The sequence below is a fragment of the Salvelinus namaycush genome, unplaced genomic scaffold (assembly GCF_016432855.1).
Source record: "Salvelinus namaycush isolate Seneca unplaced genomic scaffold, SaNama_1.0 Scaffold1083, whole genome shotgun sequence".
Classification (NCBI taxonomy): Eukaryota; Metazoa; Chordata; class Actinopteri; order Salmoniformes; family Salmonidae; genus Salvelinus; species Salvelinus namaycush.
The window spans coordinates 13,282-33,262 of record NW_024057768.1 but is presented as its reverse complement, the minus strand read 5'-3'; the positions used below and the strand labels follow the sequence as shown (position 1 = coordinate 33,262).

General features: G+C 40.0%; 1 protein-coding gene across 1 annotated transcript in view; it reads left to right on the top strand.

The window, feature by feature from the left end:
* Positions 1 to 17,089, top strand: part of LOC120035661 (A-kinase anchor protein 2) — a 54,419-nt gene extending 37,330 nt beyond the window's left edge. The window contains exons 3-4 of the mRNA XM_038982237.1: positions 6,779 to 6,972; positions 15,032 to 17,089. Of these exons, the coding sequence (XP_038838165.1) occupies positions 6,779 to 6,972; positions 15,032 to 15,157 (320 nt within the window). The 3' untranslated portion in view covers positions 15,158 to 17,089. The remainder of the gene's footprint in view (positions 1 to 6,778; positions 6,973 to 15,031) is intronic.
* The last annotated feature ends 2,892 nt before the right edge of the window (positions 17,090 to 19,981 follow it).

Here is a 19,981-nt window from a genome sequence, read left to right as displayed (position 1 = left end):
TAATGTTAGTAATGAAACCAACTATAAAAAAAAAAAAGACGTCTCTATGTTAGTATGAAACCACTATAGTCCTTATGTTAGTATGAAACCACTATAGTCCCATGTCGTATGGATGTTAACCACTATGTCTATGTTATAATGAAACCACTATAAGTCCTATGTTAGATGAAACCACTATATTCCTATGTTATGTTGTAATGAGACCACTATGTTAGTTATGTAACACCACGATAGTCCTATGTTAGATATGATACCACTATGTCTTTTACCACTAGTCCTATGTTCGATATTGGAAACCACTATAGTCCTATGTTAGTAATGAAACCACTATAGTCCTATGTTAGTTATGAAACCACTATAGTCCTATGTTAGTAATGAAACCACTATAGTCCTATGTTAGTATGAAACCACTATAGTCCTATGTTAGTTATGTCAACCACTATAGGTCCTGGTGTAGTAATGAAACCACTATAGTCCTATGTTAGTATGAAACCACTATAGTCCTATGTTAGTTAATGTCACCACTATAGTCCTATGTTAGTTATGAAACCACTATAGTCCTATGTGTAATGAAACCACTATAGTCCTATGTTAGTAATTGAAACACTATAGTCCTATGTTAGTAATGTAAACCCGCTATAGTCCTATGTTAGTAATGAAACCACTATAGTCCTATGTTATGTTAGTTCACCACTATAGTCCTATGTTAGTTAATGAAACCACTATAGTCCTATGTTAGTTATGGAACTCCACTATAGTCCTATGTTAGTTATGAAACCACTATAGTCTATGTTAGTAATGTTAAACCACTATAGTCCTATGTTAGTTATGTAACCACTATAGTCCTATGTTAGTTATGTTCACCACTATAGTCCTATTGTAGGAATGAAAACCACTAGTAGTTCCTATTTTAGTAATGAACCACTATAGTCCTATGTTAGTTATGAAACCACTATAGTCCTATGTTAGTATGAAACCACTATAGTCCTATGTTAGTTATGAAACCACTATAGTCCTATGTTAGTAATGAAACCACTATAGTCCTATGTTAGTTATGAAACCACTATAGTCCTATGTTAGTTATGAAACCACTATAGTCCTATGTTAGTTATGAAACCACTATAGTCCTATGTTAGTAATGAAACCACTATAGTCCTATGTTAGTTATGTTCACCACTATAGTCCTATGTTAGTTATGAAACCACTATAGTCCTATGTTAGTTATGTTCACCACTATAGTCCTATGTTAGTAATGAAACCACTATAGTCCTATGTTAGTTATGAAACCACTATAGTCCTATGTTAGTAATGAAACCACTATAGTCCTATGTTAGTAATGTTCACCACTATAGTCCTATGTTAGTTATGTTCACCACTATAGTCCTATGTTAGTTATGAAACCACTATAGTCCTATGTTAGTTATGAAACCACTATAGTCCTATGTTAGTTATGAAACCACTATAGTCCTATGTTAGTTATGAAACCACTATAGTCCTATGTTAGTAATGAAACCACTATAGTCCTATGTTAGTAATGTTCACCACTATAGTCCTATGTTAGTAATGAAACCACTATAGTCCTATGTTAGTAATGAAACCACTATAGTCCTATGTTAGTAATGAAACCACTATAGTCCTATGTTAGTTATGTTCACCACTATAGTCCTATGTTAGTTATGAAACCACTATAGTCCTATGTTAGTTATGTTCACCACTATAGTCCTATGTTAGTTATGTTCACCACTATAGTCCTATGTTAGTAATGAAACCACTATAGTCCTATGTTAGTAATGAAACCACTATAGTCCTATGTTAGTAATGAAACCACTATAGTCCTATGTTAGTAATGAAACCACTATAGTCCTATGTTAGTTATGTTCACCACTATAGTCCTATGTTAGTAATGAAACCACTATAGTCCTATGTTAGTAATGAAACCACTATAGTCCTATGTTAGTTATGTTCACCACTATAGTCCTATGTTAGTTATGTTCACCACTATAGTCCTATGTTAGTAATGAAACCACTATAGTCCTATGTTAGTAATGAAACCACTATAGTCCTATGTTAGTTATGTTCACCACTATAGTCCTATGTTAGTTATGTTCACCACTATAGTCCTATGTTAGTTATGTTCACCACTATAGTCCTATGTTAGTTATGTTCACCACTATAGTCCTATGTTAGTAATGAAACCACTATAGTCCTATGTTAGTAATGAAACCACTATAGTCCTATGTTAGTTATGAAACCACTATAGTCCTATGTTAGTTATGAAACCACTATAGTCCTATGTTAGTAATGAAACCACTATAGTCCTATGTTAGTAATGAAACCACTATAGTCCTATGTTAGTTATGTTCACCACTATAGTCCTATGTTAGTAATGAAACCACTATAGTCCTATGTTAGTTATGTTCACCACTATAGTCCTATGTTAGTAATGAAACCACTATAGTCCTATGTTAGTAATGAAACCACTATAGTCCTATGTTAGTAATGAAACCACTATAGTCCTATGTTAGTTATGTTCACCACTATAGTCCTATGTTAGTAATGAAACCACTATAGTCCTATGTTAGTTATGAAACCACTATAGTCCTATGTTAGTAATGAAACCACTATAGTCCTATGTTAGTAATGAAACCACTATAGTCCTATGTTAGTAATGAAACCACTATAGTCCTATGTTAGTTATGAAACCACTATAGTCCTATGTTAGTTATGAAACCACTATAGTCCTATGTTAGTTATGAAACCACTATAGTCCTATGTTAGTAATGAAACCACTATAGTCCTATGTTAGTTATGAAACCACTATAGTCCTATGTTAGTAATGAAACCACTATAGTCCTATGTTAGTAATGAAACCACTATAGTCCTATGTTAGTTATGTTCACCACTATAGTCCTATGTTAGTTATGTTCACCACTATAGTCCTATGTTAGTTATGAAACCACTATAGTCCTATGTTAGTAATGAAACCACTATAGTCCTATGTTAGTAATGAAACCACTATAGTCCTATGTTAGTAATGAAACCACTATAGTCCTATGTTAGTAATGAAACCACTATAGTCCTATGTTAGTTATGTTCACCACTATAGTCCTATGTTAGTAATGAAACCACTATAGTCCTATGTTAGTAATGAAACCACTATAGTCCTATGTTAGTTATGAAACCACTATAGTCCTATGTTAGTAATGAAACCACTATAGTCCTATGTTAGTTATGAAACCACTATAGTCCTATGTTAGTAATGAAACCACTATAGTCCTATGTTAGTAATGAAACCACTATAGTCCTATGTTAGTTATGAAACCACTATAGTCCTATGTTAGTAATGAAACCACTATAGTCCTATGTTAGTTATGAAACCACTATAGTCCTATGTTAGTAATGAAACCACTATAGTCCTATGTTAGTAATGAAACCACTATAGTCCTATGTTAGTTATGAAACCACTATAGTCCTATGTTAGTAATGAAACCACTATAGTCCTATGTTAGTAATGAAACCACTATAGTCCTATGTTAGTTATGAAACCACTATAGTCCTATGTTAGTAATGAAACCACTATAGTCCTATGTTAGTAATGAAACCACTATAGTCCTATGTTAGATATGAAACCACTATAGTCCTATGTTAGTTATGTTCACCACTATAGTCCTATGTTAGTAATGAAACCACTATAGTCCTATGTTAGTTATGAAACCACTATAGTCCTATGTTAGTTATGAAACCACTATAGTCCTATGTTAGTTATGAAACCACTATAGTCCTATGTTAGTTATGTTCACCACTATAGTCCTATGTTAGTAATGAAACCACTATAGTCCTATGTTAGTAATGAAACCACTATAGTCCTATGTTAGTTATGAAACCACTATAGTCCTATGTTAGTAATGAAACCACTATAGTCCTATGTTAGTTATGAAACCACTATAGTCCTATGTTAGTTATGAAACCACTATAGTCCTATGTTAGTTATGAAACCACTATAGTCCTATGTTAGTTATGAAACCACTATAGTCCTATGTTAGTTATGAAACCACTATAGTCCTATGTTAGTTATGAAACCACTATAGTCCTATGTTAGTAATGAAACCACTATAGTCCTATGTTAGTAATGAAACCACTATAGTCCTATGTTAGTAATGAAACCACTATAGTCCTATGTTAGTTATGAAACCACTATAGTCCTATGTTAGTAATGAAACCACTATAGTCCTATGTTAGTTATGAAACCACTATAGTCCTATGTTAGTTATGTTCACCACTATAGTCCTATGTTAGTTATGTTCACCACTATAGTCCTATGTTAGTTATGAAACCACTATAGTCCTATGTTAGTAATGAAACCACTATAGTCCTATGTTAGTAATGAAACCACTATAGTCCTATGTTAGTAATGAAACCACTATAGTCCTATGTTAGTAATGAAACCACTATAGTCCTATGTTAGTTATGTTCACCACTATAGTCCTATGTTAGTTATGTTCACCACTATAGTCCTATGTTAGTTATGAAACCACTATAGTCCTATGTTAGTAATGAAACCACTATAGTCCTATGTTAGTAATGAAACCACTATAGTCCTATGTTAGTAATGAAACCACTATAGTCCTATGTTAGTAATGAAACCACTATAGTCCTATGTTAGTTATGTTCACCACTATAGTCCTATGTTAGTAATGAAACCACTATAGTCCTATGTTAGTAATGAAACCACTATAGTCCTATGTTAGTTATGAAACCACTATAGTCCTATGTTAGTTATGTTCACCACTATAGTCCTATGTTAGTTATGAAACCACTATAGTCCTATGTTAGTTATGTTCACCACTATAGTCCTATGTTAGTAATGAAACCACTATAGACCAGGGATGTTCTCTGTTTAATGAGTCCTCCAGATCAGAGACAGTAGGGATGACCAGGGATGTTCTCTGTTTAGTGAGTCCTCCAGATCAGAGACATTAGGGATGACCAGGGATGTTCTCTGTTTAGTGAGTCCTCCAGATCAGAGACAGTAGGGATGACCAGGGATGTTCTCTGTTTAGTGAGTCCTCCAGATCAGAGACAGTAGGGATGACCAGGGATGTTCTCTGTTTAGTGAGTCCTCCAGATCAGAGGCAGTAGGGATGACCAGGGATGTTCTCTGTTTAGTGAGTCCCCCAGATCAGAGACAGTAGGGATGACCAGGGTTGTTGTCTGTTTAGTGAGTCCTCCAGATCAGAGACAGTAGGGATGACCAGGGTTGTTGTCTGTTTAGTGAGTACTCCAGATCAGAGGCAGTAGGGATGACCAGGGATGTTCTCTGTTTAGTGAGTCCTCCAGATCAGAGACAGTAGGGATGACCAGGGTTGTTGTCTGTTTAGTGAGTACTCCAGATCAGAGGCAGTAGGGATGACCAGGGATGTTCTCTGTTTAGTGAGTCTTCCAGATCAGAGGCAGTAGGGATGACCAGGGATGTTCTCTGTTTAGTGAGTCCTCCAGATCAGAGGCAGTAGGGATGACCAGGGATGTTCTCTGTTTAGTGAGTCCTCCAGATCAGAGGCAGTAGGGATGACCAGGGATGTTCTCTGTTTAGTGAGTCCTCCAGATCAGAGACAGTAGGGATGACCAGGGTTGTTGTCTGTTTAGTGAATCCTCCAGATCAGAGGCAGTAGGGATGACCAGGGATGTTCTCTGTTTAGTGAGTCCTCCAGACCAGAGGCAGTAGGGATGACCAGGGATGTTCTCTGTTTAGTGAGTCCTCCAGATCAGAGGCAGTAGGGATGACCAGGGATGTTCTCTGTTTAGTGAGTCCTCCAGATCAGAGGCAGTAGGGATGACCAGGGATGTTCTCTGTTTAGTGAGTCCTCCAGATCAGAGGCAGTAGGGATGACCAGGGATGTTCTCTGTTTAGTGAGTCCTCCAGATCAGAGACAGTAGGGATGACCAGGGTTGTTGTCTGTTTAGTGAATCCTCCAGATCAGAGGCAGTAGGGATGACCAGGGATGTTCTGTTGATAAGTGCATGAATTTTACTATTTTCTTGTCCTGCTAAACATTCTAAATGTACCAAGTACTTTTGGGTGTCAAGGAGAATGTATGGAGTAAAGAAGGAAAATGAAAAAGTAGTCAAAAATATAAATATTGGGGCCTCCCGGGTGGCGCAGTGGTCTAGGGCACTGCATCGCAGTGCTAACTGCGCCACCAGAGTCTCTGGGTTCGCGCCCAGGCTCTGTCGCAGCCGTCCGCGACCGGGAGGTCCGTGGGGCGACGCACAATTGGGCTAGCGTCGTCCGGGTTAGGGTGGGTTTGGCCGGTAGGGATATCCTTGTCTCATCGCGCTCCAGCGACTCCTGTGGCGGGCCGGGCGCAGTGCGTGCTAACCAAGGGGGCCAGGTGCACGGTGTTTCCTCCGACACATTGGTGCGGCTGGCTTCCGGGTTGGAGGCGCGCTGTGTTAAAGAAGCAGTGCGGCTTGGTTGGGTTGTGCTTTGGAGGACGCATGGCTTTCGACCTTCGTCTCTCCCGAGCCCGTACGGGAGTTGTAGCGATGAGACAAGATAGTAATTACTAGCGATTGGATACCACGAAAATTGGGGAGAAAAGGGGATAAAATTTAAAATAAAAATAAAAATAAAATAAAAAATATATATATATATAAATATTGAAGTAAAGTAATACTTTACAGTATTTTTACTTAAGTACTTTACACCAGTGTATTATTGACAAAATAAATTGTATTAGCATGTTCTTTTACAATGTTGATTCCAACCTTTTGTCTGCAGGTAAGATTGAGAAGATTCGTCCTGTGCCTCCTGCTTCCCCCTCCTCGTTTGAGGGTCCTCTGCCCTCGCCTCTCTCGGACCTGGGCAGTGATGACTCCGGGGGCAGCGGTCGCCCCAAAAACTTCATGCAGACCCTGATGGAGGACTACGAGAGTCACAAAGTGAAGCGCCGGGAGAAAGTAGAGGACAACAGCGTGAGTAGTAGTAGCAGTAGTAGTAGTATCAGTAGTAGTAGTAGTGGTAGTAGCAGTAGTAGTAGTAGTAGTAGCAGTAGCAGTAGTAGTAGTAGTAGCAGTAGCAGTAGCAGTAGAGTAGTAGTAGTAGTAGTAGCAGTAGCAGTAGCAGTAGCAGTAGTAGTAGCAGTAGCAGTAGCAGTAGCAGTAGTAGCAGTAGCAGTAGCAGTAGCAGTAGTAGTAGCAGTAGTAGTAGTAGCAGTAGCAGTAGTAGTAGTAGTAGTAGTAGTAGCAGTAGCAGTAGCAGTAGTAGTAGCAGTAGTAGTAGTAGTAGCAGTAGCAGTAGTAGCAGTAGCAGCAGCAGCAGCAGCAGCAGCAGCAGTAGCAGCAGTAGCAGTAGTAGTAGTAGTAGTAGTAGTAGTAGTAGTAGTAGTAGTAGTAGTACTACTACTATCCATGTTCTCTCCTGGTGCTCATTGGTCTGCCTTTCTCAGGGTTTAGTGACCTACAGTAGCCTGGGTACATGACCTGTTTGTGCTATCGTTCCACTCCTTATCTTATGCTTAGTATAGCACAGTTGCATTCTGTTGCGTTTCATTGTGAGGTTTTATGTAATGCCAGAAGGCATTCGTTTCTCCCTGACAGTGAATGCGTCCCCAATGGCATTCTATTCCTTATATAGTGCACTAGCTTATTGGCACTAGCTCATTGGCTCTGGTCAAAAGTAGTGCAGTAAATAGGGAATAAGGTAGATTTGGGATGAATTATTTAAATATATATTCTAGATGGCACATAGTGGGTGCTGTGTTGGAGCCAACTGTGCCTCCATCTTGGTATTCCCCCACCGTTGATAAAAAATGATATTTAAGAAGATATAGAAACGCTTTTATTTATTTATCTACGTTATGTTTATTCTATTACAGACACCTTAATGCATATTTTTAAATTATTATGTCAGTTAAACATGCTAATTAAATATATATACTTTTTTTTAAATATAAATGTTCCTTAATATAATTTTTTGAGATTACTAATGTCCTCACTACATCAACAAAAATACCTTAAATACATTTCATTTTGTCCTTCAAACAATTAATTGAAATACTGTAGACTTCCATTCGTTCCTATGGAGGACTGTTCCTACTGGGGAGTGTCAATATGGCCGACCGGTGGCTTCAAACATTCTCAATGGTCAATAGCATCAGCAATCTAGGGTTCATATACATCTCGTCTGGCTCAGTTGGTATATAGTAGAGCATGACGCTTGGCGCTTGCAACGACAGGGTTGTGGGTTCGGTTCCCACGGGGGGACCAGTACAGGGGAAAAGGTATGAAAATGTAAGTTGCTCTGGATAAGAGTGTCTGCTAAATGACTAAAATGTAAAAAATATATTTTTTGGGGGGGGGGGCGTAGACATCCGCTCCTCACTGAGTCACTAGCAGCGAAGGTCGTGACACTCCAGACTGTTGTGACACTCCAGATCATCACAGGGGGCTTTCCTGTGAAAAGGAAGTGAATTGACACTAAACGAAAAAAGGGACTATTTACAGTGTAATCAGCATTAGAATCATATTAATATAATGGATTTCCCCCTCAATATAATTACATATTGACTTAATATGATAATACAATAAAATCCTTTACATTCATTTTTACAAAAACTCTAAATTGGACTTTCAAAGATTTTGTGGACCTTTGAGCCTCTTGAATATGGACAGCTGCTAGTGAATGTGTGGTAACAACTTACTGTAATTATCATTACACAATAGATGCTTCTAAGCGGTGTAGAAGCAGTTTTATATCTCCTGACTAAGTCCCAAGTGACACCCTATTACCTACATAGTGCACGACTTTCCCCTGTGTCCTATGAGCCCTGGTTAAAAGTAGTGCACTACATAGGGAATAGGGTGCCACATGGAACATACTTTGCATTATCACTGTTGTTATTCTTTACTTTATGTTGTCCCTCTAATGTTTATTCTCTATCTGTCTGTCTGTCTCCCCTCTGTCTTTCTCCTCTGTCTGTCTCCCCTGTCTGTCTCCCCTGTCTGTCTTTCCCCTCTGTCTCATCTCGTCCCGTCCCTCTACTCTCTGTCTGTCTGTCTCCTCTCCGTCTGTCTCTTCTCCGTCTTTCTCCTCTCCTCTCCGTCTCCTCTCCTCTCTGTCCGTCTGTCTCCTCTCCGTCTGTCTCCTCTCCGTCTGTCTGTCTGTCAGTACACCTGTTTGATGCGCTCTAGGAAGGATACTACAGAGGTATCTACCTGTCCAACGCTCTGCTTTCTGCTTACAGGCTTGCTCTCCTGTTATGTGTGCGTATCACAGGGCTCTGGTCAAAAGTAGTGCACTAAATAGGGAATAGGGGGCCATGCTGTGTTGGTGGCCTTGCATGTTGCTTGTCCTGTTGTCCATTGGGCTTCGCATGACCTCAACCATAGAAATATAGAATAACTAAAATGGCTATATTGACTTGAAATGGGATGACCGTTCTAGGGATTCAACTTCTATGACCCTATGACTTCTATGACCAAGGTGTTGGTGATGCCTAGAGATGCATCAGGACATTACTACATTACAATGCATCAGGACATTACTACATTATGATGCATCAGGACATTACTACATTATGATGCATCAGGACATTACTACATTATGAGGCCTAGAGATGCATCAGGACATTACTACATTACTACATTATGACGCATCAGGACATTACTACATTACGATGCATCAGGACATTACTACATTACAATGCATCAGGACATTACTACATTATGAGGCCTAGAGATGCATCAGGACATTACTACATTACTACATTATGACGCATCAGGACATTACTACATTACGATGCATCAGGACATTACTACATTACAATGCATCAGGACATTACTACATTATGAGGCCTAGAGATGCATCAGGACATTACTACATTACTACATTATGACGCATCAGGACATTACTACATTACTACATTACGATGCATCAGGACATTACTACATTACGATGCAGCGGGACATTAGTACATTACGATGCATCAGGACATTACTACATTATGACGCATCAGGACATTACTACATTACTACATTATGATGCATCAGGACATTACTACATTATGATGCATCAGGACATTACTACATTATGACGCATCAGGACATTACTACATTATGATGCATCAGGACATTACTACATTATGATGCATCAGGACATTACTACATTATGATGCATCAGGACATTACTACATTATGATGCAGCGGGGAAGCCAAGCCAGAAAACAAAAAGCTATATTACAATCTATGTGTTGTGATAAGTGTGTTTGCTCTGTAACCTGTTAGTTCATATGCCTTGCAACCGTGATATATAGGCCGAAAGGCCGAGACAATAAGAATGAATTAATAAATTCAACCACGCCTTTGTTTCATCACCAAACCGGAGAGCAACATCTGTCTGGTGAAATCCACAAAGCAAATATTGCATGTGACAAACAGTTACATGACCTACTGCAGGGGTCAAGCAAGTTCATGTTTTCAACACTTCCAGACTACTAAACAACTATTGATTTAGAACCACAGAGTTTTACCGCAAGTCGCAAAGAAAACAGGAGCTGCCTCCACTATTCCAGCACCATTTCAACCACAAATCACCTCTGTTTAATCTCATACAGTGACAACTCAAAGATACTAAAAATATTTTAGTCCAATCAACTAAATAATAGTCAGCTAAATATGATGTGGATGTCCATGGTTCTGATTTGTGTGTGGAAGTAGAAAAACATGTTGACTCACCCTACTCGTTGAGAAACACCAATGCCATCCTCCTTTTTCATGGTGCTTATACGGTCTATGACTTGTGTCATACAGTAGACGCTTTAATTGTTTGTTGTTCTAGGCTACCCGGCTAAAATACTTACTCGCTAGACTAACTTCCATTCGTGGACAACGTTAGCTAGTTAACATTAGCCTTCTACATCTAGCTACATATTTAACTTCCATTCGTGGACAACGTTAGCTAGTTAACATTAGCCTTCTACATCCAGCTACACATTGAACTTCCATCCTCTCAGGCCAGGAGCAAAACAATGTATGAATTAATGGTTGGATCAGAATCGCCGTTATAATCATTGGCCAGTACAGAGAATTAACCACAAGTCCAAATCCCTATCTTCATCCCATGGATAATTTAGGAAATCGCAAGCTAGCCACCGGAGGACAACGACACAACGAGATGCAACAATTAAAGTTTTTCCTGTCAATGATGTTTGGCTTGATGTGATGTGATTGGACTGAAGCCAAATCCAAACTGGCTTCCCTTGACATTTTTTTTGTTTTGTTGGTGCGCCAGGACCATTCACAGTTGAGCTCAACTTAGTTTAGCGCAACGCTGATTGGCCATTATTTTTTTATAATATTTTTTTTTATCAAGGGAAGCCAAATGCTCGCTGGCTTCGCTTGCATTCAACGTTACAGGCGGCCACAATATCATACTCTATTTGACCAGACAGCATCAGATAAATGGGCTACACTTCATTTACTACAGTGAAACAGAGGGTTCTGTTCCCTCGGATGCTTTCTCCGGTGAGATACATTCAGACACTTGGGAATTGAAGAGAATTTATGAAACACAGAAAGACGAAAGTTTAATTATTTTGTATTTTTTGTTGTATTTTTTTTTTCTTGGTACATTTTTTTGGGGGGGGAAGCTTGGCATTCATGAATACACGCCACTGACACTATTCCCTATTTGGTGCACTACGATATAGTGCACTACTTTTGTTGTGCACTAAATAGGGAATAGGGTGCCATTTGGCATTCAGACAGTGTGTGTGTTTGTGTTTGCTCACTCACTCTGACCTGCACTCAGACATGTTTGCTCAAACGCAATGGCTCCTTCCTGGTACCTCCGACCCACTGCGGCACCAAGACAACATAATCCCCTTCACTGCCTCTCTCACTCTCCCACCTACAGGACTGCCTATAGTAACCCTGCTAGCCTGCTAGTTAAATAAAGGTTAAATCAATATAAAATGTAGCCTAGTGGTTAAGAGCATTAGGCCAGTAACCGTAAGGTCGCTGGTTTGAATCCCAGAGCTGGCAAGGTGGAACGTTCTGCCCCTCGAGCAAGGCAGTTAACCCCAATAACAGCAAACTGCTTCCTGTACCTCTGCACCTCTCTGATTCAGTAGGGGGTAAGGGTTAGCCCGTTTCCTTCCTCTTACCCTCCTGCAGTGTGTCTTGATGCCCGGGTAACGTGTTGTTGTGTTGGTGTGCATGCATGTCAGCCTGTGTACAGTTCCGTGTGGGGTTTATACGGGGTGTACTGTGGTTATATGGCGGCCGTGAGTAAAGATAGGATAAACAATACCCTATATACTGCAATACCAATGGAATCTAGCAACTAGAACAGAAACTTCAATTCAATTGAATATAACTTTTAATTCTCATTTCATTGGGTATAAAACTTTACAACAAGATGTGCAATGGATGACCAGAGGATAACACTTAATTAAAACACTGATCCTTGATTTATCGCCTCAGGAGACTGCATCTCCTGGTTCTCTATAGTGTTAGTAGAACCTGAAGGTTCTCTATAGTGTTAGTAGAACCTGCAGGTTCTCTATAGTGTTAGTAGAACCTGCAGGTTCTCTATAGTGTTAGTAGACCTGAAGGTTCTCTGTAGTGTTAGTAGAACCTGAAGGTTCTCTATAGTGTTAGTAGACCTGAAGGTTCTCTATAGTGTTAGTAGAACCTGAAGGTTCTCTATAGTGTTAGTAGACCTGAAGGTTCTCTATAGTGTTAGTAGAACCTGAAGGTTCTCTGTAGTGTTAGTAGAACCTGAAGGTTCTCTATATTGTTAGTAGAACCTGAAGGTTCTCTATAGTGTTAGTAGACCTGAAGGTTCTCTATAGTGTTAGTAGAACCTGAAGGTTCTCTGTAGTGTTAGTAGAACCTGAAGGTTCTCTATAGTGTTAGTAGAACCTGAAGGTTCTCTATAGTGTTAGTAGACCTGACGGTTCTCTAGTGTTAGTAGAACCTGAAGGTTCTCTATAGTGTTAGTAGACCTGAAGGTTCTCTATAGTGTTAGTAGAACCTGAAGGTTCTCTATAGTGTTAGTAGACCTGAAGGTTCTCTATAGTGTTAGTAGAACCTGAAGGTTCTCTATAGTGTTAGTAGAACCTGAAGGTTCTCTATAGTGTTAGTAGAACCTGAAGGTTCTCTATAGTGTTAGTAGAACCTGAAGGTTCTCTATAGTGTTAGTAGAACCTGAAGGTTCTCTATAGTGTTAGTAGACCTGAAGGTTCTCTATAGTGTTAGTAGAACCTGAAGGTTCTCTATAGTGTTAGTAGAACCTGAAGGTTCTCTGTAGTGTTAGTAGAACCTGAAGGTTCTCTATAGTGTTAGTAGAACCTGAAGGTTCTCTATAGTGTTAGTAGACCTGAAGGTTCTCTAGTGTTAGTAGAACCTGAAGGTTCTCTGTAGTGTTAGTAGACCTGAAGGTTCTCTATAGTGTTAGTAGAACCTGAAGGTTCTCTATAGTGTTAGTAGAACCTGAAGGTTCTCTATAGTGTTAGTAGAACCTGAAGGTTCTCTATAGTGTTAGTAGAACCTGAAGGTTCTCTATAGTGTTAGTAGACCTGACGGTTCTCTAGTGTTAGTAGAACCTGAAGGTTCTCTATAGTGTTAGTAGACCTGAAGGTTCTCTATAGTGTTAGTAGAACCTGAAGGTTCTCTATAGTGTTAGTAGACCTGAAGGTTCTCTATAGTGTTAGTAGAACCTGAAGGTTCTCTATAGTGTTAGTAGAACCTGAAGGTTCTCTATAGTGTTAGTAGAACCTGAAGGTTCTCTATAGTGTTAGTAGAACCTGAAGGTTCTCTATAGTGTTAGTAGAACCTGAAGGTTCTCTATAGTGTTAGTAGACCTGAAGGTTCTCTATAGTGTTAGTAGAACCTGAAGGTTCTCTATAGTGTTAGTAGAACCTGAAGGTTCTCTGTAGTGTTAGTAGAACCTGAAGGTTCTCTATAGTGTTAGTAGAACCTGAAGGTTCTCTATAGTGTTAGTAGACCTGAAGGTTCTCTAGTGTTAGTAGAACCTGAAGGTTCTCTGTAGTGTTAGTAGACCTGAAGGTTCTCTATAGTGTTAGTAGAACCTGAAGGTTCTCTATAGTGTTAGTAGAACCTGAAGGTTCTCTATAGTGTTAGTAGAACCTGAAGGTTCTCTATAGTGTTAGTAGAACCTGAAGGTCTCTATAGTGTTAGTAGAACCTGAAGGTTCTCTATAGTGTTAGTAGAACCTGAAGGTTCTCTATAGTGTTAGTAGACCTGAAGGTTCTCTATAGTGTTAGTAGAACCTGAAGGTTCTCTATAGTGTTAGTAGAACCTGAAGGTTCTCTGTAGTGTTAGTAGAACCTGAAGGTTCTCTATAGTGTTAGTAGAACCTGAAGGTTCTCTATAGTGTTAGTAGACCTGAAGGTTCTCTAGTGTTAGTAGAACCTGAAGGTTCTCTGTAGTGTTAGTAGACCTGAAGGTTCTCTATAGTGTTAGTAGAACCTGAAGGTTCTCTATAGTGTTAGTAGAACCTGAAGGTTCTCTATAGTGTTAGTAGAACCTGAAGGTTCTCTATAGTGTTAGTAGAACCTGAAGGTTCTCTATAGTGTTAGTAGAACCTGAAGGTTCTCTATAGTGTTAGTAGAACCTGAAGGTTCTCTATAGTGTTAGTAGAACCTGAAGGTTCTCTATAGTGTTAGTAGACCTGAAGGTTCTCTATAGTGTTAGTAGACCTGAAGGTTCTCTATAGTGTTAGTAGACCTGAAGGTTCTCTATAGTGTTAGTAGAACCTGAAGGTTCTCTATAGTGTTAGTAGAACCTGAAGGTTCTCTAGTGTTAGTAGAACCTGAAGGTTCTCTAGTGTTAGTAGAACCTGAAGGTTCTCTAGTGTTAGTAGAACCTGAAGGTTCTCTATAGTGTTAGTAGAACCTGAAGGTTCTCTAGTGTTAGTAGAACCTGAAGGTTCTCTAGTGTTAGTAGAACCTGAAGGTCGTGTTTGTTCTGCCTGTTGACTGACCTTTTGTTTTGTTTTCTGGGTTACCAGGTTCTGGAGGCCACCCGCGTCACACGCAGGAAAAGCAACATGGCGCTGAGGTGGGAGGCGGGGCTTTACGCTAATGAGGATGGAGAGGAAGAAGAAGAGGAAGAAGAAGAGGAGGAGGAGGAGTAGACAGTCCTCCCTTGTGTTCTGTGACTATAAGGAATGTAGGGATAGATGGATAGAGGGATAGAGAGATGAAGGGATGGAGAGAGGAGGAGACAGCAAGACAACCACAAGTATTTATTTTACTAAGTATTTTGATCACATGACCTGTCACGTGACCTACTGGATGGACCAACCAGGAAGTAACATCCAGCCCCACACTGGAATCCAGAGAGACCCATGGGATATGGCTGGTTGAGTATTGGTTCAACACAGAGACATTACACTCTCAGAAAATAAAAGATGCTATGTAGAACCTAAAATGGTTCTTCAGCTGTCCCTGTGGGAGAACCCTTTGAAGAACCCTTTTGGTTTCAGGTAGAACCTTTTTCAGTTCCACGTAGAACCTTTTTCAGTTCCACGTAGAACCTTTTTCAGTTCCACGTAGAACCTTTTTCAGTTCCAGGTAGAACCTTTTTCAGTTCCATGTAGAACCTTTTTCAGTTCCATGTAGAACCCTTTTCACAGAGGGCTCTACATGGAACCCAAAAGGGTTCTACATGGAACCCAAAAGAGTTCTACATGGAACCCACAATTGTTCTTCCAAGGGTTCTTCCACAGGGATAGCCAATGAACCCTTTTTGGAACCCTTTTTCCCCCCAGAGTGTGTAAGCTTGTCAAGTGATCCTATTCTATTATCTCAGTGATGTGGGGAAGGATGTCAGACTCTGTGGAATCACTGGAAACCAGACTTCGTCCCAAATGGCACCCTTTTCCTATCGTGCAATATGGGCCCTGTTTAAAGTAGTGCACTATGTAGGGAATAGGGTTCTATAGGGCTCTGGTCTAAAGTAGTGCACTATATAGGGAATAGTGGTCATTGTCGACCTCGTGACTATATGTAACCTTCTATATTACCAGTATTCCTCAGTAAGACAGGTGTTTAAATATATATTATCAATCTAGATCTGCTTTAAATGAGTTCCATATTTATAAAGTAACACAGTAAGTCCTCTCCTCTTCCATTCCTACCATTTGATGATGGAACTTGAAACACACAGATACAGTATATGTGTTATCTAAACAGCAGACATGAGTTCATTTAACTAAATGAGCTCATTTAAACTGAATGGCGTGTTTAGATTGAAAGCATTGGTTACTCGGAAGGAAGGAAGGAAGGAAGGAAGGAAGGAAGGAAGGAAGGAAGGAAGGAAGGAAGGAAGGAAGGAAGGAAGGAAGGAAGGAAGGAAGGAAGGAAGGAAGGAAGGAAGGAAGGAAGGAAGGAAGGAAGGAAGGAAGGAAGGAAGGAAGGAGAGAAGTGGAGAAAGCTATCTTCAGGTCATTTCTCAATGATTAATAATCACTTAATTGATCAGTTTGATCAATGAAGGAAGCGTTCAGGTGTTTATAGATGGATGTGATTATCAGGGAGTTGATGAGTGAACGGCCTACTAATCAATCAAGGAGATGAATGAGTTGAACATGAACATGCTTGTAGTCATAGATGTGCCTATTAACAATTATCGTTGTTATTTCAAACAAACTATGCGAGATGTCCCAAATGGCACCCTATTCCCTACATAGAGCCTATGGGCCCTGGTGAAAAGTAGTGCACTATATATAGGGAATAGGGTGCCATTTGGGACGTAAGTCCATTGTAATGCAACGTAAGTGGTGTAGAAATATAACTGTTATGGAGACAGTCAAAATGGCCGCCAGTCCACCCATGACGGCATAATTCAAAATCTATGGATGTGAGACGATATACATGTCTGTGAATTTGTGTTTTTTTTGGACTGAACAAGACAATATCATCATCCAACTGGTTTCAAAACAGTCTGTATTATTAAGTATTTCAATGTCAGATATTTAAAATAATAATAATAATAATTGTAACCCACTGATCATTTCTGTTGTACCTATATCAGCATTGCTTGTTAAATATGAGCTCTTCTCTGATGTAAGCAGTCTTTACTTGTGACATAATGACATACGATTGATGTGGATGTGATGTATGGAAAAATCTGTCTCGGGAAAGAAATGTTCTTATGTTTGACTTTTTGAACTTGGTAGCAGAGGGTGAGATTTGTTACGCTTTTTGAAGAAGTCCATTGTCCTACAGTTAGATTGGGTCAAGGACCACACATTTCAAAACACCACAGTCTATTGCAGTCAAAGTGATAATTTGCATGAAAATATAATACTTTTTTTATCCAGTTATTATATCTTAAAAGGGGGCATATTTTTAATTACCAATACGCAGAACTCTACGGTGCATTCGGAAAGTATTCAGACCCCTTCACTTTTTCCACATTTTGTTACGTTACAGCCTTATTCTAAAATGGATTACAATTGTTTTTTTTTCACCTCAATCTACACACAATATCCCATAACGACAAAGCAAAAACAAGTTTTGAAATTTTTGCTATTTGAAATAATACATTTACATAAGTATTCAGACCCTTTACTCTAGTACTTTGTAGAAGCACCTTTGGCAGCGATTACAGCCTCAAGTCTTCTTGGGTATGACGCTACAAGCTTGGCACACCTGTATTTGGGGAGTTTCTCCCATTCTTCTCTGCAGATCCTCTCAAGCTCTGTCAGGTTGGATGGGGAGCGTCGCTGCACAGCTATTTCCAGGTCTCTCCAGAGATGTTTGATCAGGTTCAAGTCCAGGCTCTGGCTGGGCCACGCAAGGACATTCAGAGACTTGTCCCGAAGCCACTCTTGCGTTGTCTTGGCTGTGTGCTTAGGGTCGTTGTCCTGTTGGAAGGTGAACCTTCGTCCCAGTCTGAGGTCCTGAGCGCTATGGAGTAAGTTTTCTTCAAGGATCTCTCTATGCTTTGCTCCGTTCATCTTTCCCTTGATCCTGACTAGTCTACCAGTCCCTGCAGTTGAATAACATCCCCACAGCATGATGCTGCCACCACCATGCTTCACTGTAGGGAGGGTGCCAGGTTTCTTCCAGACGTGACACTTGGCATTCAGGCCAAAGAATTCAATATTGGTTTCATCAGACCAGAGAATCTTGTTTCTCATGGTATGAGAGTCTTAAGGTGCAGTTTGGCAAACTTCAAGTGGGCTGTCATGTGCCTTTTACTGAGGAGTGGCTTCTGTCTGGCCACTCTACCATAAAGGTCTGATTGGTGGAGCGCTGCAGAGATGGTTGTCCTTCTGGATGGTTCTCCCATCTCCTCAGAGGAACTCTAGAGCTCTGTCAGAGTGACCATCAGGTTCTTGGTCACCTCCCTGACCAAGGCCCTTCTCCCCTGATTGCTCAGTTTGGCCGGGCGGCCAGCTCTAGGAAGAGTCTTGGTGGTTCCAAACTTCTTCCAATAAAAAATGATGGAGACCACTGTGTTTTTGGGGACCTTCAATGCTGCAGAAATGTTTTGCTACCCTTCCCCAGATCTGTGCCTCGACACAATCCTGTCTTGGAGCTCTTCGGAATATTCCTTCAACCTCATGGTTTGGTTTTTGCCCTGACAGGCACTGTCAAATGTAGACAGATGTGTGCCTTTCCAAATCATGTCCAATCAATTGAATTCACCACAGATGGACTCCAATCAAGTTGTAGAAACATCTCAAGGATGATCAATGGAAACAGGATTCAGCTGAGCTCAATTTCAATCTCATAGCAAAGGGTCTGAATACTTACAGTTGAAGTCGGAAGTTTACATACACCTTAGCCAAATACATTTAAACTCAGTTTTTTTTACAATTCCTGACATTTAATCCAAGTAAAAATGACTTGTCTTAGGTAAGTTAGGATCACCACTTTATTTTAAGAATTTGAAATGTCAGAAGAATAGTAGAGAGAATTTTTTATTTCAGCTTTTATTTCTTTCATCACATTCCCAGTGGGTCAGAAGTTTACATAGACTCAATTAGTATTTGGTAGCATTGTCTTTAAATTGTTTAACTTGGGTCAAACATTTTGGGTAGCCTTCCACAAGCTTCCCACAATAAGTTGGGTGAATGTTGGCCCATTCCTCCTGACAGAGCTGGTGTAACTGAGTCAGGTTTGTAGGCCTCCTTGCTCGCACACGCTTTTTCAGTTCTGCCCACAAATCTTCTGTAGAATTGAGGTCAGGGCTTTGTGATGGCCACTCCAATACTTTGACTTTGTTGTCCTTAAGCCATTTTGCCACAACTTTGGAAGTATGCTTGAGGTCATTGTCCATTTGGAAGACCGATTTGTGACCAAGCTTTAACTTCCTGACTGATGTCTTGAGATGTTGCTTCAATATATCCACATAATTTTCCTCCCTCATGATGCCATCTATTTTGTGAGGTGAACCAGTCCCTCCTGCAGCAAAGCACCCCCACACCATGATGCTGCCTCCCCCGTGCTTCACGGTTGGGATGGTGTTCTTCAGCTTGCAAGCCTCACCCTTTTTCCTCCAAACATAATGATGGTCATTATGGCCAAACAGTTCTATTTTTGTTTCATCAGACTAGAGGACATTTTGTCCCCATGTGCAGTTGCAAACCGTAGTCTGGCATTTTTATGGCGGTTTTGGAGCAGTGGCTTCTTCCTTGCTGAGCAGCCTTTGAGGTTATGTCGATATAGAACTCGTTTTACTGTGGCTATAGATACTTTTGTACCTGTTTCCTCCAATATCTTCACAAGGTCTTTCGCTGTTGTTCTGGTATTGATTTGCACTTTTCGCACCAAAGTACGTTCATCTCTAGGAGAACGAACGCGTCTCCTTCCTGAGCGGTATGACGGCTGCGTGGTCCCATAGTGTTTATACTTGCGTACTATTGTTTGTACAGATGAACATGGTACCTTCAGGTGTTTGGAAATTGCTCCCAAGAATGAACCAGACTTGTGGAGGTCTACAATTT